This window comes from Natrix helvetica (assembly GCF_964273705.1).
Source record: "Natrix helvetica genome assembly, chromosome: 2".
In the NCBI taxonomy this organism is placed as follows: domain Eukaryota; kingdom Metazoa; phylum Chordata; class Lepidosauria; order Squamata; family Natricidae; genus Natrix; species Natrix helvetica.
This window is the reverse complement of record NC_138552.1, coordinates 23,757,943-23,780,835: the sequence shown is the minus strand read 5'-3', so window position 1 is coordinate 23,780,835 and position 22,893 is coordinate 23,757,943. Positions and strand designations below refer to the sequence as shown.

Sequence of the window (22,893 nt, the reverse complement as noted above, 5' to 3'; positions counted from 1 at the left end):
ATATTAGGAAACTGTCAAAAAAAACCAAGGAAGTGAGAAATCTGGAAAATGCTGAAGCATGCTGAATTAACAGTTTCCACTGTTAAGGATAATCCAACTGGAATTTGCTTCAAGTGCTCAACAATGTAAACAAGGTACCATACCATTGTCTTTATGTTGAGGCTGGGCAGAATTTTGTATTCTCCCAAAATTACATAGAATTTTGTATTCTATGTAAGGTAAATAACGTTTAACTCGTCATTAAGGATATGGTTCTCCACTCACTAAAGGGTTTGAGGAATTTTCCCCAATAGTGGAGAGGTCAATCTACATATATCTTCTATTACTGCCAAGGACTGGGCCAAGTCATTGTGAAGCCTGAAATAAAGGTGTTTTTTTACATCTGATGTTTAAAAGCCAATTTAACTCAGTTGAGAAATTTTAGTTTTTAATTTAGTAAAGGAGTGAGTAGTATTTGAAGGAAACAATATAAATGAAAAAATGGCACATAAAGTACTCAAATGCAAGACGTAATTATTTCCATAGTAAAGACATTTGTTTAGGTATACAATACTGATCATTTGGTGGCTACAGAATATTCAAAAAGCTCTTAGTTTTAAATCAGTAAACTCAGTTTACTACCCAGTTTAAGAGAACTAGTTTGGTTTAGCAGACTGAGTTCCACCTTAAGCATAAAAGCTAGCTGCATGACTTTGGCCCATTCACTCTCAACTCACAAGAGGCTTGAGTGACAAGCCAGAAGGCCAATTCCTGTCACAACCTAAGGATTAATATTCAATTTTTAAAAAAAAAACCACGTTGGACCCTGCACTTATGAAAAAAAGCTAGGAAGAAAATAAACCAGTAGATTATATTAAGGCCCTGAATGCTCCAAAAGTGAAGGTGGTAGGCTCACCCAATCTTCAAACAATTTCAACCGGAATAAAGTCATGAGCAGCAGGCAAGAGGAAAGGGAATTTCCTTAGGGAAAGGTAGACTGTAGGGTTACACAGGCAAAGGGGGAACAAGTTGGCACAGTCAGCCAAAGCATCTCCCTGCTTTATGAGTACATACAGCTTGAGCTTTTTTTCCCTAAACTGTCCAGGATGCCTGTACTACAACACATGTGGTAATGCTACCCATCCCAGCTAGATGACCAAGAAACTTTTGTAATGCTGTGCTGAATGGAATATGAAAATGTGAGTCTATATGTGAGGAATTTTTTAATGTAAAAATTAACTGCTTAACTACTTTTAACATTGATGACCAATGGAAAGCCAAATGGGTTGCCATACGTAGGAAGACATATAGATGATCCTACACAAAAAGTGTCAGTCTATGAACCACCTCATTAGCAATGGACAATCATGAATAGAATTTGCAACCCCACACAGTGTCTGCCGGGATTCACTGGATAAATGTATACAATAAATGTACACTGTACGAAAGGGTTATAGTATCCTCCCTCAGTGTGACTACAGGGTCCCACGTCAAAACTATAGATCACATCATGACTGGCTATAAACTGACAGCATATACTGGTCCGGTTTGATTTCTTTCAAATAAATAATGCTGTACTTCAGTGATTAAATGGCTTAGACCAGGAGTGTCAAACTCACGTTATTATGGCATTGCCACATGACGTATCACTTTTTCCATTCGCCAAACTGGACATGGGTGTGGCCAGTGAGACTCTGGCCTATGGGCCACAAATTTGACAGCCCTAGCATAGATATTGGTATCTGAATATACTGTAGATCTTTTTAACATTCATCTTACTAGGTTTTTAATTTAGGTGAAATGTTAGTATATACTGTAAGTTCATGTATATTATGATAAATAAATGTGTAAAAATTAACCTTTGGTGCCCACTAAAATCTACACCTCTATTTGAGAAAATAATCAGGCAGTCAGAAAATTTTGCAGAATAGATATTTTGTTCACTTTATTATTTTATTTAAATAATTCTCTCCTATTGCATAATATAAACACAATTCTAACATTGGCAATTGTAATTTGCATTTTCTTAGAAATTGTTTGCGTATCTTCAAATTAAAATAATATATTAAAACAAGACAAAGGCTACAGCTTTAAGGCAGCATTAAACAATCCAAGGCTATCTTCACCCATGCTCCTCTTCTTGGTCACATTTGCATGCAGGCTGTACACAGAAATGTATAGCACCAACGCAATGAAATTTAAGGTCCCAAAAACAAATCTTGCTAAAACAGAGCTGCCCTGTTGTGGCTCAAGTTTCCCTATACAGCAGAATAATCTACTGGTGTTTCACTATTAAGTTTTTGCTAAAGAGCTAAAAAAGGACAGAATTAAAAAAGAGAAACACTGAACATCATCTAGCTGAGTGCTTTTTTTCTGAAAAGTCCTACTAAAAGAAATGGAATTTCATTAAAAACATTTATTTTCTCTTGATTCATGGATCTGGAAGCACAAACTGGATTTAGTTCACTGTTCTAAGTTGATATTCCAGATCGAGGAAGCTCAACACACTGAGACAGGAGGTAGCTAAATGGGTATAATTTTCATTTGCTATTAAATTAAGAGGTCATAAGCCGATAACGATAAAAATCAGGATTTATAAACAGTCAAGTTGGGCTAAGTTTCACTCACTTCATAGTAAGCTGTTTTGCCCAGATGTTAAGGCTTTCTAACACAGTTACAGCTATTTATTTTGCCTCTGTCACTACAGATGCTTGCTACATCATTATGCAAACATGACAAATTCATTTCATTCGGTTAAACATCTGAGTTTCACTCAAGTGAAACTCAACATATTCAAGACTGCGCTGGAAGCCACTAAAAAAAGTCTATTTACCACTATACTGAAGCTTCAACAGTTGTCTTATTTAAAATAAAAGGAAGACCAGTCATCTGAATTTTGTGTGTGAGATTGTGTACCTGGGTGTGTTTCTCAAAGCTGACTGGTTTAACATATCTGTCCAAATAAACTATGAATTTAAAAGGTATTTCCAAGAGTCTGAAATTTCATTTTATACACTCAGCAAATGTTTTGAGTTTCTGTAAATGCATTAAAATGCACTATTAATGTATCAAAATGCATTTCAAAAGTGGCCATCATCATCTTCATAACTACCATCATCATCATCATTTCTGTTTAGAATAATGTAAATAGATGCTCATAAAATACTGTAGAAAATAAGGAAGATGGCTTTGACGGAGAAACCATTACTTAAGCAAAAGGGATTGAAGCATTTTTTTAAAGTCCAGAACAAGAAGATAACATTCAAAAGTGGCTCAGCCTCCCTAATTCACTGAAGTATAAGAAGGAAGAGGAGGTACAGCACAATCAGATACACAAGATTCTTGTTATTACAGCCAATCTCAATAAAAGTAGTCTTCCTGTGGAGCTGATCTCCAGGTCTGATCTACATAGTGGGGCTGACCAATATCCAGTTCAGTTTGATTAGCAAATTGTTCACTGGGAATCATTAACAAATTCTGGAGCCACAGAACTTTTAACGGTTGTTTCCCTTATATCTTATGTCACATAAAAGAGACAGATTCTCCAAATTCCTGAGTCTCGTTGTGTTAAATTGTGGTTGCCAAAGGAAAATTCCTCTAAAATAGACTGCATTCAGCTGTATGTATTCCGGGTTCTGATTGCTCAAGAATGTTCACTTCAGTGTTTCAACGCTTTGCTTTTTTTTTTAACTTTCCTGCTCTTTTGTAAAAATTTTTACTGCATTTCTAGACCTTAATGTTCTTTTTTTAAAAAAAGATCTTCATTTCAAGAACACTTGCTAACCTTTATCTTTTAAAGTTGATACATAACACTTTAGTTTTTGTTTTGTTTTGTTTTTTTGTTCATACTGGCCAAAGAGTACATGTTAATATTTAATTTGGGCAGAACTCCCTCATTTTGGCTTGCAGACCATCGCAAGTCTTCTTAGCATCGCCTAGAAGCATGGCAGTGTTGGGCTTGTAAAAGATGGGGTTGTCCACTGCTGCATATCCAACACCCAGAGATCTCTTCATAACAATCACCTGAAACAAGAACTTGTGTGTTATTATTTACAGCATCTTTACAGGAACTCATATAATCCACATTAGGAAAGAGATGAATGAATATCTCAGGTCTCTAGAAGTCTGTTATTTGTTTATTAAATTTGCATGCCGTCCATTTCACTAACTAAGCTGACTGTGGGGTGTCTTACAATGCCATAAAAACATAAATATTAAAAATCTTAAAATTAACAACCATTAAGTAAAGGCTAAAAAACCAAGAGGACAAAATGGTGCAGGGCTGGGCTTTTATCCTTCTATCACTTCACCAACCATCTCCAGTGTAGTATGCACCAATGGTGTGTTCTGGAGTCCGTTCCAATCAGTACGGTTGGAATGGCCCTGGCTCACCCACATGCACACGCGCACATGCGTTGTAGCTGGAAACTACGCTTCCGCAAGCCTCTGCGACGCTCCAGCTGCTCGGCGGAGCGTCGCACAAGCGCTGTATGTACCATGTACGTGCGCAGAAGAGCCAACAGCTTCAAAAGGCGGTGAGGAGCTAGGGCGGGTGGGTGGGCTCTCCGGAGCACCGTACCGGAACGGTATCCAGTGCTCCAGGCAGGATCAGGTACGCCTGTATCGGGGCGTACCGCCTGCAACCCACCACCAGTATGCACCCAGGAGAGCCCCAGGCCAACTGGCAAAGTCAGGTTTTAAGGCCTTTCCAAAAGGCCAGAAGGGTATAGACAGATCTCACTTCCAAGGAGCAAAGTGTTCCAGAGGTGGAGTCCATAGCACAGACCACACTAGCTGAAGTTTGTATGGTTCCGTCAGTTATTCTGTTTTAATAGGATTCAGCAAAAGGATTCAGCAAAAACCCCACAGTGCCCAGGCACCACAAAATGGCACCACGGCAAATTTGGGTTGCCCAGGATGGAAATGTAAAAACTGAATAACATCAGCATATTGATGATACCTCATCGGGTGCTATTGGATAATCTCAGCCAGTGGCTTTGTGTAGATATTAAGAAGCAGAGACAGTACCATGCAAGTGGTACACCACAAAGGAGTGGCCATGTGCTGGATCTTTCATCTTATTTTAATTCTGCCCTTGACTGATTTATAGACATCTTATATACTGTTTTTGGATGACTGTTGTTGGCCACCCAGGGTTCATAGGCAAGATGGCATTGGACAGCTATATGCATTTTCTTAAATAAACAAGCAAATGTACACAACTAATAAAAATGCTATCAAATGTAACTCAGATGATAAGAACAAATAGATTTAATTATATCACACGATTACAGATAGTGTAAGTGGGATAAATATAATTCTTTCACAAAACTAAAGATAAGACAGGCAATATAGGTGTTATAGGAAAGCTATTCCAATCCCTTGCTCAATTTAGAATCCACTAAATCAACAATAGCAGGAGGCATCCATTATTTAAAAAAAAAAAAAAACCCAACAAGAGAACCCATCACTGTGCTAGGAAGACGGTTTCACTGTTTTAACAGTTCTTATCCTCAAGAAACTCCTCATAATAATCACCATGCATTTACCTTTGCTTTCACTTCAACCCACTGTACCCCTGCCCTGTTCTTAGTTTTTTAGATATTTGTAGATGACTACCAGATCTCCTTTCAGCCTTTTCTTTTATAAGCTAGTCCCCGACTCCTTTAACATTTCCTCTAGATGGTTGATCTTCAAACTCTTTATCATTGTGATAACTTCCTCTGAACCTACTCCAGTTTAAAGTCCTAGAACTAAATACAGGTGTGACCTAACCAGCACAAAGCACTGTAGAACCATTATCTGACATAATCCGGGCTCCATCCTTTCCTTAATATGGTCCAAGATTCTCTTGATCTTTTTAATTACTGCATCATAACAACTCTTTCACCATATGGAGTTCCCTGAAATTTTATTCTTCTGATATTTATCCCTCCCTTTCTTTACAATGAATCTTAGGTTGTTACATTTTCCCAAAACATTCCAAAATATATTATTTCTTCAAAACACCATAGAAAGGATTCTATTTGTTAAGTAACATAATTTCTAAGGTTTATCTATGAATTGTGGTGGTAGAGGATATGCAGAGCAATAGTTGATAATTACTGGTCCTCCGTTTTTTTAAAAAAGTAAAAAAATAAGGGAAAACCTTTCATCAGTTACAAATTAAGGAAAGCTAAAAACTATCTTAAAAACAATTGTGATGGTATCCCTTTTTTTCCCCCTATCAAAAAACCAGTTCTTCAAAAATTGAATGAACTCAAAGACGACATGGGGTTCTTGACCAATGAATGCAGCTGACAATACAATTGTTTTTTCCCAGAAAAATCATGGTTTTAACTGTGTACTTTTAGTATATCCAGCACCCACTAAAAAAAGGTGTGGGGAAGGGGTGCTAATGGCGCTGCCTCCAGGGGATAATTTTCAAATAATTGTGTTCTTTTCCTTACCATCTTAGGTACTCATCTACACTTATTAGCATTTTTTACTTAAACCGTTCAAAGAAAAGAAGAAGAAGAGCTGTGGGATATTAGCAGATTTCTAAATATGTAAATGACTTTAAAGGAATTAATAAGGCATGGGATTTCTGTTAAGTCCTCGGGGCTACGACACTGCCCAAAGATATTGCTAGCTGCCAGATGCTCCTAATTGGCTAAGATGCAAGCAGCCAGACAGCGGGAGAATGCAGCCTTTCTATTGGCCCAGCCGTCTGACAGCTCCTATATAAAGAGCTGTCAGATGGCAAATGTTGTTCTTGCCAGTTCAGGAGTTGCCTTGCCCTTGCCTTGTTAACTTGTTAGAATAAAAATTGTTTGTTACTGTTCAACCTGCCTCGTCTCAGTTCCTGCCTGCCTAGTTCCCCATACAGAGCAATTTCTATTACAATATTTTGTCACTCACCTGCTTTGCCTTCCAAACTTCAAGAACAGGCATTCCAGCAATGATAGAATTTGGATCTTCTTGGGCAGCTGAATTAACTGTGTCATTAGCGCCAATGACAAGGACCAGATCTGTTTCTACAATACAAATACAAGGAAAAAACATTAATTAATGACTAGAACTCCAGTTATTATTAATAACAAATTCTGGGTTAGATCTCTCTTAAACTGAAGCCCCTCACCCTATTAAATGGGCAAGTTTTATTGGCACACCCTAAAACTTGTTGTTTCTTCAAGTTGCAAAACTTTGATATAAAGAATAGCTTTTTAATAGTGAATACTACCTTCAAACTACTATTATTTAGGTTAGTAGTTGGGGTGTACAAGAGCAAACATTCTTGATCATTGCTCCCAATGCAATTTTCTGCTAAGGGAGCTATACTAGTTTCAACACCACTATTTGTCAGAGGTTGGACAACTAAGTTAGGCAGAATTTAAGTTCTTAAGAGGTCTTGTTTGTTTAAAAATGTTCTGATTAGTGAGTGTTGCTTATTTCTCTGTATTGTTATTAGGTTGTAATTCTGATTGATTTTGGCATATCCCCCAAAACTAAGCAGTTTAGGTATGGCTTGTATTTGGATGGGAAGTTGTCAGGAAATCTCAACATTATATGTTAGATTTAAACACAAACAAAAATCCAGAAAAAGGCAAAGGCAAATTTGTTTGCAGTGTTCCTAAGAAGACATCATAGACATATTCATTAAATAAACAGAATTCAAATTTGACTGTAGCAGGTTTACACTCCTAACATCAGTTCCAAGTAAAACTGCCTCTTGCAATTGACTCATGCTGATTTTGTCAATGCCAAAGATGTTCAAGCAGCACTCCAGAAGTTTTGAGATTGGATTCAAGGTTCCTATATTATGGTTGGTCACACAGTCATCCTTCCCAAGACCTGGGATAGGCAGATAGCAATAGAAATAGCACTTAGACTTTTATACCGCTCCAGAGTGCTTTACAGACCTCTCTATGTGATTTATAACATCAGCATATTGGCCTCAACAATCTGGGTCCTCATTTTACTGACCTCAGAAGGATGGAAGGTTGAGTCAACCGTGAGCTGGTGAAAATCAAACTGCTGGCAGTCGGCAGAGTTAGCCTGCAATACTGCATTCTAACCACTACACCATCACGGCTCTTAAAGATGTTGTTTAATGGTGCTAAAAATAGCATCTCAGGATGTAAACTGTTGCAAGTAAAGCGTCTTTTGGAATTATTATTATTACTTCTTATATACACTAACTAGTATAATATTCGACTACTTTTTAGAAAAAAACAAATCATTTGGGGCAAAAATGCAACAAAGTTATCATCTTTCTCTCACCTGGAAAATCTTCATTAATTTCATCCATTTCTAGAACAATGTCATATGGTACACCAGCTTCTGCAAGCAGTACATTCAATTGTCCAGGCATACGACCTGCCACAGGATGAATGCCAAACCTAAGGTGGTGAAAGAATTGGTGTACTCATTTACTGGATATGTAAAAAAAAAAATCATACGTGTGTTAACCATTTTGTTACTCATTAGCACAGCAAGTTTTCCCAGTAAAAATTCACAGTTTATAGAGATGAGAAAAATTTTTATTCAATGTCGCTCCGAGTTCAATAGTTCAATATAGTTACCAAAGATCTAATTGATCATACTCACTCTCCCTCCCTCCCTCCCCTCTCTCATTTGGCCTTTGGATGGTATACAGAAGGGCATAATCCAAAAACTGTGCAAGATTACAGCAAATATTAAATCTGATGAAGTTTAAATTTGATTAATAGAAACAAGTAACATTATCCTTAATGAAATTATTATACCTTTTCCTGTTGTGTAAAGAATTATATTTTAAAGAAGGCTTTTGAAGTTCAGAGAAACATATGCCTAAGGCTTTGGATTTTTGTGTAGCCTTTGGGGCTATAGGTTATATATCTTTTGGTTAGCGGAATATAATATCATATTAGAATAAATAAACGTAGGCATCGAGAATGAGTCACTTGGGAAAAGGGGATTTGCTTTTTAGTGCGAATATGAAGCTTCCAGGTTGTTTCAAATACAGGCAGTTCTTGACTTACAAGTGTTCATTCAGCGACTGCTTGAAATTATGATGAGGCAGAACAAAGGGACTTATGATATGTACCTGAAGTTATGGCAGCTGGTCACATGAACAAAATTTGAGCATTTGGCAATCAGCCTGGCCTTACAACTGACCACAAGGATGCTGCAGCCAGCTTCTCCCACTTATCTTCCCAAATACCCCACCCCTTTGGGTCTCTTGGGCCTACCCCCTCACCCAACCAAGTCCCTATAGGCCTTGGGCTTGCTTCCTACACAACAGGATGTCATACCCTCTTCCATGCCCCCATCACAGCTCGCTTCATTTACCTTTTTTGAAGATCATTTTTGGGGAAAAGAAGCTGCCGATCTGCCAAGCTTTCCTATATACAGAGGCTGCATGCTGCCCTTCTGGAAGCAGTTGCCATTCTGAAAATAGCTTTGATTCTTGCAATCTGTGAATTGTAGCTGCTCCCAAAAATGATGCTCACTTCCAGGACAGCGCCCTATGGCCTCCATATAAGAAGACCACATGTTAAATTGGCCATTTCTTGTTCCAGAAGGCGATCTTTGGAAAAGGTTAGTGGATCAAGGGAGGAAGGTATGGGCACAGTTGGTCAGGAAGCACACCAAGGTCTGCGGGGACACAGCCAGGTGAGAGGTAGGCCCAAGGGTGTGGGCTTCAGTGGGGCAGGAAGTGAAGCACGCGGTGCCTCAGAGGTTGGGGGAGCTGGGAGAGGTGCTGCAGTATGGCCAGGTTTTTTGCCAGGCTCCAAGGGCCTACCCCAGTGATGGCGAACCTATGGCACGTGTGCCACAAGTGGCACTCGGAGTCATTTGTAAGGGCATGCGCGCTGGCCAGTTGAGTTCACCTTTTTTCGCCTTCCCCAGGCTCCAGAGGCTTTATAGGAGCCTGGGGAGGGCAAAAAGAGCCTCCCCTGCCCCCCTGGAGGCGCTCCGGAGGCTTCAGGGACCATCCACTTCCTGAAGCCCTCCGGAGGCTTCAGGGACCACCCTCCGAGCAAACCGGAAGTGACTTCCGGGTTGCTCGGAGGGTCATTTTAAGTGTTCCGAAGGCTTCAGGGACCGTCCGGAGGCTTCCCTGACGCCTTCGGAGCGCTTAAAACGACCCTCTAAGCAAACCGGAAGTCACTTCCGGTTTGCTCGGAGGGTGGTTTTAAGCGTTCCGAAGGCTTCAGGGAACGTCCGGATGGTCCCTGAAGCCTCCGGAGGGCCTCCGGGGGGGCGTGGGAGGCTCTTTTTGCCCTCCCCAGGCTCCTATAAAGCATCTGGAGCCTGGGGAGGGCAAAAAAAGCATGTAAAAATGGGGGATCACACGTTGTGCACACATGCGCACTGGGGGGGTCGCGCGTTGCATTATGGGTGAAGTACGCCCGCACACGACCCCCCCTGCGCTCCCCCCACTTGTGGCACACGAGCCAAAAAAGGTTCGCCATCGCTGGCCTACCCCATCTTCTGAGGCCCACATGCTCTCACTTAATGACCACCACAATTTACAACCATAATGGGCAGGCTGCATTATAGTCACAGGCTGAGCCCTACCTCTGTGGGTATTTTCTGTTTTCTAATTGTTCATGACCTTGTTAAACGAATGGCTTATTTATTATGTTATGTTTCCAATTGAGATCCTTTTTCAGTTGCCTTATGGATCAAAATGTACGGATGCCACAACTATCTTCATAAGCACTTAAGACTTTGAATGGAGTAAAACAGCCACTAAGGATGATGGACATTTTGCTTACCAAAAAAAAACCCAAAATCCATTTGAAAACTGCACAGAGACCATGAGAGAGAGAAAGGCCGAGGTGGGGGGAGAGGAAATATCTGCTATCATTCTACCGAAGACCAGATGTAGAATCAGATATACAACAGCGGAACAAATAGGGCAAAATATTAAGGAGCTTAAAGTTTCAGCCAGCCACTAAGTAACTCAAGCCATGTGAAACAATTCTGATTCTTTCCAGAAAACAGTGAAGTGCAAGAGTTTTCAGAATTTCTGCACTGAACTATATTAGAATTCAGGCAACTAATAACATTATATATTTAAACAGTTTTTAATTATGGCGCATATTTGGATTTTATACACTATTAGCGATTCTGAAAGCAACATACTCTTTCTTGAAACCGTGCCAAATATTTATTATCAAGAACCGGATCAAGTCCTTAAAAGTTTCGGCTTTTAATTGTGCCATCAAGGTGGTGTCAACTCTTAGTAGTCACAAACATATATCTCCAAATTGATTTGTCCCCAATTCCACTATTCAGGTCTTTCAACATTGTACCAATGACCACTGTAATCAAGTCTATACACCTTGCCGCTACCATTCTTTTATCTTTCTTAGCATGAAAGATTTCTCAAGAGAGCTAGACTTTTCAACTCTTTACATAATGTGTCCAAAGTAGGATTATTTGAGTTCAACTATTTGTGCCTCAAGTGTTAACAATGAGTGTATTTGTTCAATGATCCATTTGTTTCTTTTCTTAGCTGTATTATTATTGTTCTCAGGAGTCTTCCCAAAATCAAAAAGGGTCAATATTGTTTCTTCAAAGTTCCAATTCCACTTATGAAGACTGTCGCTACTGCCTTCACAATTCTGTTCTCTGCACTGTAGATTACAAGTATGCAACTCTTATATTTCCCTTTAAAGCAAGGGTGGAAAAACTGAAGTCACATCATCATATGCGACCCCTTGAACATCCTTTTTTTTTCTTGCCAGTCCCTTCTAACCATATATGCCAAACTTTGGCAGCAAGATTTCCCAACAAACTGAGGCCTAGAAACACACTAAACCTGAAACAGGTGTTACAACATTTGATCAATCATTTCCAACAAAAGCCCAAATAATTTTAAACAAGCCTTTTAAAGTTGTCCTCCATGAGACTGCCCATCCATTCTTTACAATGCCTTGACTTCGAAGTCGTGTTTTCCAGATAAGCCTTGCATGGATAGTATGTTCTTAGAGTTTTTTTAAATAAACTTTGTATTCCTGATAAAGCATAAAAAGAGTGTTTCCAGGAAAGCTGGCAAGAGAGTTCAAACCCAGAATGGAAAGAGAAAGTGCATTCTGGGATGATCAGGAGTGTGACCGTATATGATGCAACTAACATATAGAACTCTTCATAAAGCTCAAAAATGTTATGGAAAAAAAACCCCTAGACATCAAGCAGATGTAGCTTACTAGCATCACTTGTGTCTCCAGAAATTTGGCAAAAGCTACAACAGTTATTTGCACATGGATTATTAATGAAATTATAGCAAACAAGTTCTGGGATAAGTTAGACGCATGAGCTTGCATTGTGCCAATAATCACTGCGTATTTTTTCCAGCTTTATGTAATAATGAATCTGGCTGCATGCCAGCAGGACAAACTTATGCACACAAACTGGGCTTTCCTTCTATTCAGTATAGAGGAAAGTCCACTATGCCAGCTAGATGTTATCAAGAACAATAGCCACTTCCAGTGATAAGGAAGCCACAGCAAAACTCATTCTGACCAGCAGTATGGTCAGGTTTCGGGGGGGAGTGGTGGCTGTAACTAAACAGTCACAAGGAGTCAAGTAAGCTTGGTTGAAAGAAATATTTCCCAACCTTCCCCAAGCTGGCTGGGGAATTCTGGGAGTGGGAAGTCCACACATCTTCAAGTGGCAAAGGTTCTTAAACAATAGTTGAACTAATGTCCAAAGTAGAGGTTCTGCTTATTTTAAACTATGGTTCAGTGAAACCAGCAAAGATTAATCACAGTTATTAAAACTGCTGTTATTTTAAGTAAGTGAATCCTCTGAATTTTACAGTAATGCTAAGGTTGGAAAGGGTGATAAATCCACAGACTCAAAATCTTATTCCCTTAATGCTAAACTATGGTTTATCATTACATCCAAAGCAGGCCAATGTTACTTCTCCAATTTCATGGAACTGGGAAGTACAAGTTAGCCTATTATTATTATTATCATAAGCAACTATAAGTTAGCCACAAATAACTTTCTTAGACCGATAGAAAACTACAGAAAAAGCACCGTCAGTATAAGAGCATTGAAGCTTGCCAGTAATTTTGTGCTGAGACAACATTTGCATTGCACACGCTGACCTCCTGATGTACTGATATTGAAAAGATACTGAGTAGGCAGTATGAATTAAAAAAGGCTTGCAGTTCATATACAATGTCACAATGTATTGAATCTAAAAAAATACAGTGAAAGAAGCAAACAGCATAATTACATGATCGGCATTTTAAAATAACTCCAAAGTGCTATTGTGTAAGAGTGTATGTCTGCATGGTTTTTTTCTATTTTCAAATTAAAATATATAGATCATTACTATCATCTTTATGTTATTTTAGAAACAAGATTTTAGAACATCTCAATTTAAATAGCCGTCAGGGCATAGACAAAAGGAAATTACGCAGCAATGTATTGAAATTTAGCAAATTTGAGTATATCCTATGCTCAAGGGGGATTATAATATCATTCTGAAAAAAACAAGCATACAGTTGTGGTCATAGCCTCCAGGCCACTCTTGGCTGATAAAGAAGAGAGGAGGGACAGAACATTAACCCAATAAATATAGTTTTACAAGTCCTTGAATGAACATATAGCAATAGAAATTTACAGTGCCTTGCTTGCAGATGTTTGTGAAAGCACTAAAACCTAAGTCCTGAAATAAATTATAAAACACAAAAGTATATCTAAGGATGCAAAATTCCTTTCTCAACTATGAGAAAGACAGAAATGGTATTAGGCTTTACTTTAGCTCTCAAACACAATAAAAACATTATTTACAGTTGCCTGTGTTTATCTTTTATTAAGTGGGGATATATTTATAGTTAATAACTCAGGGGGGAAATTCATTTTCTATATTACTGGTTTATGTATTCTCAAACTGTTACATGAAATCTAACATTTAAGATTTTATTTAATATGGTGTATTACTGAAATAGCTCAAAATAACATTTTATAAAGAAAACAATATCCTATTGTTTTTAACAAATCAAAAGAGCATTAGTGCAGTTGAAGTAATGGCAGGGAAACCTGATTTCATGGGCAATTTCTATACACTTATTAGGGTGGTAGGGGGAAGGAGGAAGCAAAAAGGAAACAAAAGACCAAAACATTCTTTTACCAGGAATCAACACCTAGATAATCAGAGATTAACACAAAGAATAAACCTAGACCAACAATAGAGTAGGGTAGGGTAGGGTAGGGTAGAACAGAACAGAACAGAACAGAACAGAACAGAATAGAATAATAGAGTTGGAAGGGACCTTGGAGTTCTTCTAGTACAAGCCCCTGCTCAGGCAGGAAACCCTTCACCACTTCAGACAAATGTAAACACTTCAGACAAAAGTAGTAAATTATATTCCAATCAAGGAGGTTTTAACTCAGACAATGTTCATTACATTACATTAACAATGAACAACAGCACAATCAAGAAACCACCAAGAACATTCCCATAACACTGACAAGGGCTAAGCCACTAAAGGTAGTCCTTGATTTACAACCACAATGGAACCCAGAATTTCTGTGGCTAGCTGTGGCTAGAGATAGTTATGTGAGTTTTACACCATTTTACAGCCTGTCTTGCCAGTTGTTAAGTGAATCACTGCAGTTGTTAAATAGCAGCTGTAAAGGGATTCTGGCTTTCCCATTGACTTTGCTTATCAGAATGCTACATCACTGCAATCATCGTAAATATGAACCAGTTGCCCTTGGGGATGCTGCAATAGTCATAAAGGTGAAAATGGTTATAAATCACTTTTTCAGTGCCATTGTAACATCAAATGGCCACTAAATGAATGTCTGTAAGCTGAAGGCTGCCTGTATATAAATCGAGCAAATTCCTCTCCCGTCTAGCTTACTTAGTCGTGTAATGAAACAAAGACAACAACCAAGCTCAGAGGACCCCACTGTCCACCCAAGTTTATGCTCCACTTATGGTCTCCTTGACTTGAAAGCCCAGACTGAAAGGATTCATCCAGCAGATTGTTGGCTTTTGGAGTTTATAAGCAACTAGTTGATAACCCAACGTTGCCCAGGTGTTTATTTATTTATAGGGGGACCAAACATAATTTCCTACATTCACTCAAAAGTTAATCAGCTGAGACTTCAAGGAAAAATAATCTTTTTAGAGGAACATACTGCATCTGCTTACAAAGCACCTATTATATGAAGTAAGACAGTAGGAACTGAGAGGAAGTGAGAGAAGTAGAAGGAAAGGTATGTGTGTGTGAGAGAGAGAGAGAGAGAAGTAGAAGGAAAAGTGTGTGTGTGTGTGTGTGTGTGTGTGTGTGAGAGAGAGAGAGAGAGAGAGAGAGAGAGAGAGAGAGAGAGAGAGAGGGAGGGAGGGAGAGGGAGAGGGAGATTTGACTGAGTTTATTAACACATCAAAGATTGAATCTGCTATGAAGGAGAACTTTGTGGTAAATGGTGAGGTTAGGAAATATTTTAATAAATTCAGACAGGTTATACCTCAACCCTGGCGTCCTCCTGAATCAGAAAAATCTGGCACAAGTACTAATACAACACAACTGTGACCCATTCAGAAGATGTTATGGCTGTAGAGAAGATTTGCCAAAAAAGCAAGGCCTTGCCATCAGGTGACCTCCTCAGAGGGTGTGAAAGAAACCCTCTTCCTTACCACCACACAGATATGATGTTCGGATGACAACTGTGTGTCCAGGCTGGCATTTTATCTGTCACAGATATGTAAATATGTCATTACATCTGGATGCAAAGTGGGCCAGAGACCTGGGCTCCATGGGCCTACAGGAAGGAGAGGGTGAACAGCTGCACTCAATAAACACCATGATGAAAGACCCAACTTACCACAAACAGAAAGTACAGATTTCTTTCATTAAAGCCCTCTAGGTAATAGTTGTGGCAAACGCTTGCCAAAACGGGCTTTAAGATCTAATGCAGTTACATCAAAAAGTTCCAGTCTCTCCTGCACACAAAAAGCTCTGATATACAAAAGCTGAGGCTTTTATGCTTTCTGTCACTGAATAAAAATAAAATCAAAGAGAAAAACTAGCCCACACAGGAGCCAAGAATAAAAAAAAAGTTTTAAAAAAGAAAAGATTAAGGGTGGGACAAGGAAAAGGGCAGTCAAACTCTGTTTAGCTGGTGGGTTAATTCCTGCTATAAGAAGCAAAGTGATGGTTTCTTATATTCAACCACAAGTATATTCACACTAGAATTTAACTAGTAGAATTATCCTCGAGTAGCTCACACAATAGCAGCATTCATATTTTCAGTAGCAGAAAACTCAATTCGCGTGTTGAAAGACCTAAGACCAGTTCAAAGACTCAGCGTGTTAAATAGGAAATATGAACAGATCTGGCATTTCAAGTCAGTAGGCCTGTTCACATGAAAGGAAGAAATATGTCCTTAGATGCTCCCATTCGAATGGGGTACATAACAAACTTTCCCCCAACCTGGTGTTCTCCAGATGTGCTGAGTGGGAGGTAAGAAGAACCACGTTGGAGAAAAGTAGTTCAAAAGATCCAATCTTGGCTTTAAAGTGGGTGAAGGGAAGATGGAGTACAAGAGGCAAAGAAACTCTGTTCTGAATGAAGCGTAAAACTGATCACAAAACAACCGTTTGCAGTTAATTAGAGCCTATTGCTGCTACTCCTTTTCAGGCAAGGATAGGCAAGGTGTGGCAGCAAGTCATACTGAACAAGGCTCGCAACAGATCATTTCATACTTCAACGGCATCTCTCAAAAGTATTATCTTACCAGTAGACAACCCCAGAGTTGCCCGGGTGTTTATTTATAGTGGGGAAACGTCCGGACAAAACGTAATTTCTAATGTTGGATTTTCTCCCTTACCAGAGGGAGCCCCCTTGTGGAGTACTGTGAAGATGTTACCATGGCAACTCCATTGCGCTGCACAGTAAAAGCCATTTTAGGGCAGTACAGTAGAAACTATTTTACGGCACAACAGGCTGTATCTTAACAGAATACACAGCCCGAGAGGTTTTAGTGGTGTCTTACCCCCACAATATTTTTTTCCAGAGAGTAAGTCATCTGTGTACCAAGTTTGGTTGAAATTGTTTGAGGTGTTCCAGAGTTATGCTGGAACACACACCCACACAGCCATTTTTAATATATAGATTAATTTACTGAGCATTATATGTGCATTATAAAAAAATCTGCTTCCTGCTCCATACCTTTTCAATCCTTAACAACACAAGGAAATCAAAGAAAATGGAAGGGGATAATGTAAAAACTGTATGTTCTTAATTCAGTTTTGTATTCTTAGAACAGAGTGTGAGGGAGTCTACAGGTAGTCTTTGACTTACAATCATTCGTTTAATGACCAAAGACATTACAATGGCACCGAAAAAAGTTACTCATCACTGTTTTTTATATTTATGAGTATTACAGCATCCCCTTGGCTGTATGATCAAAATTCAGATGGTTGGAAATTGGTTCATATTTATGACGGTTACAGTGTCCTGGAGTCAAGTGATCACCTTTGGTGACCTTCTGACAAGCTAGGTCAATGGGGAAGCCCGACTCATTTAACAACCGTGTTACTAATTTAACAACTGCAGCAATTCACTTAACAACTGTCACAAGAAAGATCATAAAATGGGGCAAAACTCACTTAACAACTGTGTCACTTGGCAACAGAATTTTTTCTGGCTTAATTGTCGAGGACTATCTGTATTAGAATTTTTGGTCACAGTGGTTACCTTGGACAATTTATGGTATAAAAGATGAGGTTAATAAACAAAATACATGAATTAATTAAAGAAAGTGGCTTTTACCAGCTTTTAGGAAACTTTTTTTCTGACCTTTTTACTGAAAGTAAGCAAGCCACCTTGAAAGATATCAGCATTTTAAAGGTGCCAGCATTAGAACAGCTCTCAAATAGATTGTATACATTTTATATTTATCAGGAATCAAAAATAAGAAAAAGAGAAATTCTGCCAAAACAGTGAACCCTTCAAACAGACAAGTGCATTATAAAAACTGCCCTCCACTGACCTGACTTTCTTGCCTGCTTCTCTCAGCATCTTCACTAAATCAGCAATTGGATACTGAGCCTTTGCTGCACACAGGCCATATCCTGCAGAAATGAGGAAAAGATCCAAGATAAATGATGCCTTTGAATAAAGCTCTGATTCTTCCAGATTTTCAACCCACAACATGTTCTGACTATAAAGATACAATATGCAAGAAATGATTAATGCATATTCTTAGTTAAGCACCTCCAGGTGAGTACCCTTATACCAGGGGTGTCCAAACTTGGGAACTTTAAGACTTGTGGACTTCAACTCCCAGAATTCCCCAGCCAGCTCTGCTGGCTGGGGAATTCTGGGAGTTGAAGTCCACAAGTCTTAAAGTTCCCAAGTTTGGACACCCCTGCCTTATACAATGGTTCGCAATATTTCCAGCTCCGCGTAGCAGCAGTGGCAGCAGTTAGTGGGAAGGGGATAGTTATGCACACACACATCCACACACACAGCTTACACAAATGGAGTTTCACATGCTCATCTGCCATTTGCATGGTCCGGTGGGCCACAGCCTGGTACCAGACCATGGACGGGAGATTGGGAACCTCTGTCCTAATGCGGTTTTGTTTTCTATGCAATTTCCTGCAATTTGGCAGATCAAATCTCACCAGGCTCAAGGTTGACTCAGCCTGCCATCCTTCCAAGGTGGGTGAAATGAGGCCCAGATTGTTGGGGGCGATATGCTGGCTCTGTAAACTGCTTAGGGACGGCTGTAAAAGCACTGTGAAGCGGTATATAAGTCTAAGTGCTATTGCTATTGCAATACAGCAGGGTCCAGATCCGATTAATTCAATAGTATTGTCTTGTGAAACCCAGAAAATATGTTTGCTCTATACGTGCCTACTGAAATCATATCTCCCTAAGAACCCACATCATTCCCATCCTGACAGCTTTCAAGAATCTATTAAAATCATGGCGATTCTCCCAGGTTTGGCGGCAAAGTGAAGGTTGAACCCTGCTTGATAGATTTGGGGAGGGGGCTATATATTGCTTTAGGAGATTTCATGATCTCTTTTTCTCTTTCATCAATGTGCATTTCTCAGAGTCAGTGGGAGTCAAGAGGCCTAAAAATTCTAAATGAAATAAATCTCATGGTCAATTTTCCCACGGCATAATGGTTTAAATCTACTCTCACCCATAGGAGGTCAGTGGATGATTTTTGGGGCCACAATCAATCAATCAATCAATCAATACCTCGAAGTTATTTTGGGCAAATAATTTGTACTTTTATATTGTTTACTCTTAGGATATAACCTGGCTATAACTTGAAATATTATATTCAGTCAACTTACCGCATAGTACTTTTTTAGGAAATAGTTCTATGAACACACAATTGTTGCTACATAGAATGCAATTATCAGAAGCAATGCCAAAACTAAGGTAGGAGAAAATCAAGATAAGGACTTTGGGTTACAGAATTCCAAACGTATAGTTTATATTGCACACTAGGAGTCAAGCAGCATACAGGTTTAAGTTATTATTATGGTTCGTTATTATTGTGGTTTGTTGCAGTGTCAGCTAGATGCTTGAACTGTATTTGGTATTTTTACTCATCCACTGAGTCTTTCCTGAGAACCTGGGATAGGCTGTTATTCTTTAGAATAGAATATCAAGAGTTGGAAGGGACCTTGGAAGTCTTCTAGTCCAACCCCCTGCTTAGGCAGGAAACCCTACACCACTTCAGACAAATTATTATCCAATCTCTTCTTAAAAACCTCCAGGGTTGGAGCATTCACAACTTCTGGAGGCAAATTATTCCACTGATTAATTAATCCTAAATTGCACCTCTCCTTGATTAGTTTCCACCCATTGCTTCTTGTCATATCCTCAAGTGCTTTGGAGAAATCATTTACAATCATCATTCTTTGATGGTTGTAAAGGTATCATTGTAAGATAAGTTGTTCTGGGTAAAGCTGCTCTCTACATTGTTGACAAATGCATGGATCTCAATTAGTCCTTTTTGAATCAGGCAGTAGAACTGGGCCTCCATTTCATTTACAATCTGGGCTACATCATTAACAAAGCCACACAAAGATGTGGCTGGATAGGTACACCATTCCTCTTTTCATTCCTTAGACTAACTCATTGAAACTTAGCTGTGGTATGATTCTCTAACATTGTGTTTTATTTATTAGATTAGCATGCTGTAGAAGTTTCAGGTGGTATATCTGAACCCTACCATCCACATTTTCACCACAATAGCACTGGAAGTAAGTTTGGGTTAGAGACAACGTATGGTGAACTTCCACTGCTGAGTGCAGAGTTCAACCTGAGTCTACAGCATGCCAGAGGAGCAGGTAGAATTCAACAGTGTTCCTCAACACATTAGCCGAGGCGAAGCAATGATGAATAACCCAGTCCTCAAACATCACACACTGATGTAGTTCTCCTTTTGAGATCTGTACATTCTACATTGAAATTGGAAGGAAGGAGTCTTTTGGCCTACCTTCATGTACTCTTTAACAAGAAGACATTTGGATTTAAGCAACTTGGGTTTAAGGGATTTTTTTCCCTATCTCTTAGACTAATTGCCTCTTGTGTAATCCCTATGATCTTACTTTTACATGCTCTGTTATGAGATGTATGCTCCTGAGAATTCTGAAGAGAAAGGAGCAACTGCTTAAAACTCACACGAATGTAGCCTATTTTTAACAAACTGAGGGCATAAAATTAGTTTAATGAAAAAGCCTCTTTCTGGCTTTCAAACAATTTGTACACTTGGAAATTCTCAGTTTACATTCAACAGTTACAGAATACAGGCAGCCCAATTTCACCTGGAGTGATTATGATGTTATTGGCTTCCTTTATCATATCAACTGCACCGTCCATATTCACTTCTGTATGAGTGCCAGTAATTTCCATTGGCTTCCCACCAGCTGTTGAAGTAGTACCATATCCTCCAAGAATCACATTAGCAAGAGAGCGATTCATAGCCTAAGGGAGCAAAAAGAAAGGGGAAAAAAGCATAACTGGGTGTTTTGAATAAATTGACATTTAAAACCAAGCACAATGGACACAATTCCACAAAGCAATTATTTCAGCAAAGTGTGTTTTTTTTGGTAGTGTCCTTCCCTTCATCCCACTCCAAGTTTTGATTTCCCATAATATTCCAACCTCAAGATGATGCAATTATGCAAATACCAAACATAATTCTACCTAAAGGCATTGGAAGATATCAAAGGTCTTTCTTTGGAGAAATATGAAAAAAAGAAAAGAAAGCAGAACAGAGTAGAACAGATGAAAAAATTAAGAGGATTACTGAAAAAAGCATTAAGGTTAACGCAGTTACTGTTTTCATGATATAAAAATAATGAAATACTGCTTTTAAAAATATTTGTTTAAAAAGGAGGGGAAGAGAAAGCAATACCATCATCATGTAGAGATTATTAAATCTCCATAATCAGTTTTAGTAGGTATTTTGTTTCTAGGAACTCATTTATGTAGATTTATCGACATCTAGTGGCCATCAATTGAAAGAAAAAAAAGAAAATTGTAAGTTAAAAGGTGAAACGTTTTAGCAACTTGTCTACCTACAAGAAATAGCCTGTGGAAGAAATAGCCTGTGGAAATAGCCTGTTGGAAACAATGTGTGTCTTATCAAATATGTAATCAGAAAATATTAGCAGGAACAAAGAAAAGTGACTCTTTGAATATTCACATAAACGCATCAGTATTAGACAGTTAAGAAAAAAAGTACAGCAGCTGAGGAATAGCAATATTATAGTAACAATTCCCCAAATTTCTGATATTATGGTTATTTAATCAAGTTGCTGCCCAGTTTAATTGTATACTCAGGAAACAGAATTTTATTAGGTAGTGACATGGAGATAAAATAAAGGTAAAGGTTCCCCTCGCACATACGTGCTAGTCGTTCCCGACTCTAGGGGGCAGTGCTCAGCTCCGTTTCAAAGCCAAAGAGCCAACAAACAAATATTTTTCTGCATAAGTTGCATTACAGATGCTTTCAAGAGGCTGCTTAATATTATCTTAGTTTTCTGAAAGAGGCTTCCAAGGGAGATAAATAGACCTCAGTGATTAAGTGGGATTCCTAAGAACAATGGAACATTCTGGAGTTCTCTAGAATGTTCTGTTTTGAAAATAGATTTATTTTTTCACGTACCTAAACCATTGCTTGGTTTATGTTCATTTATATTTTGGCAAGATTTGGCTTAAAGTATTCTGTATGCTGAAGTTGAATGATACCTTTAACTGTGATCAGGATTGGAAAGTTCATTTGAAAACTTGAAATCTTGTGGAGGAGAAGCTAAAGGCAGCAAGCAAACAAGTTAATCAGCTGTTCTGATTAATTGTGGCATAAATGATTTTAAAAAGCAAATAAAATATCTTTATAAGTACTTGCTCCCCACTTTCCATAGCTGAGTAAAGTAGCACCCAAAGCAATATATGATAGTAACAATAGAAATGAAATATGGTGCATTAAAACAAATTAACTGGGTTCCAAAAGTTAAACTTTTTGATACTTTCATCTGTTGAGTTGAGCTGAATTGAAGCAAGGCCCTGCCCAATTACAGCTGAGGAAGGAACAATGCAATCTTTCTCTCACAAAAGAATATTCTTCCTCCAGATACCTGTCTTTCTCAACTTTTAAAAGCTTTAAAAACTGCCTAGAGTATTTTCATTCTATTGAATATTTTTTAAAGTATCTACCAGTACTTAAGTTTCTGTCCTACACCAATCTTCCTATTTTCCTCCTCTCCTTTTTCAAATCTTATTAAATTACCTCCTGTGCAGTTTTATTTATATGATATTGTTAGCGTTGAACATTAAATAGTCACATGGCAAGAAACATAATTTTGTCCTACATCTAAATTGGTTTGTAACATTCATGAGTGTACCAATACTACTCAAAAGATATATACGTGCAAAAATGAGG

General features: G+C 38.6%; 1 protein-coding gene across 4 annotated transcripts in view; it reads right to left on the bottom strand.

Annotated features, from left to right (window-relative positions):
• Positions 1 to 1,897: 1,897 nt before the first annotated feature.
• The window catches only part of NNT (nicotinamide nucleotide transhydrogenase), a 73,103-nt gene continuing 52,107 nt past the window's right edge, over positions 1,898 to 22,893 (bottom strand). For all 4 annotated transcript variants that reach the window (XM_081940070.1, XM_081940069.1, XM_081940067.1 and 1 more), the window contains exons 18-22: positions 20,774 to 20,933; positions 17,971 to 18,052; positions 8,242 to 8,360; positions 6,880 to 6,995; positions 1,898 to 4,002 (exon numbers count right to left, since the gene is read on the bottom strand). In XM_081940070.1, coding sequence (XP_081796196.1) covers positions 3,853 to 4,002; positions 6,880 to 6,995; positions 8,242 to 8,360; positions 17,971 to 18,052; positions 20,774 to 20,933 — 627 coding nt within the window. In that variant the 3' untranslated portion in view covers positions 1,898 to 3,852. The remainder of the gene's footprint in view (positions 4,003 to 6,879; positions 6,996 to 8,241; positions 8,361 to 17,970; positions 18,053 to 20,773; positions 20,934 to 22,893) is intronic.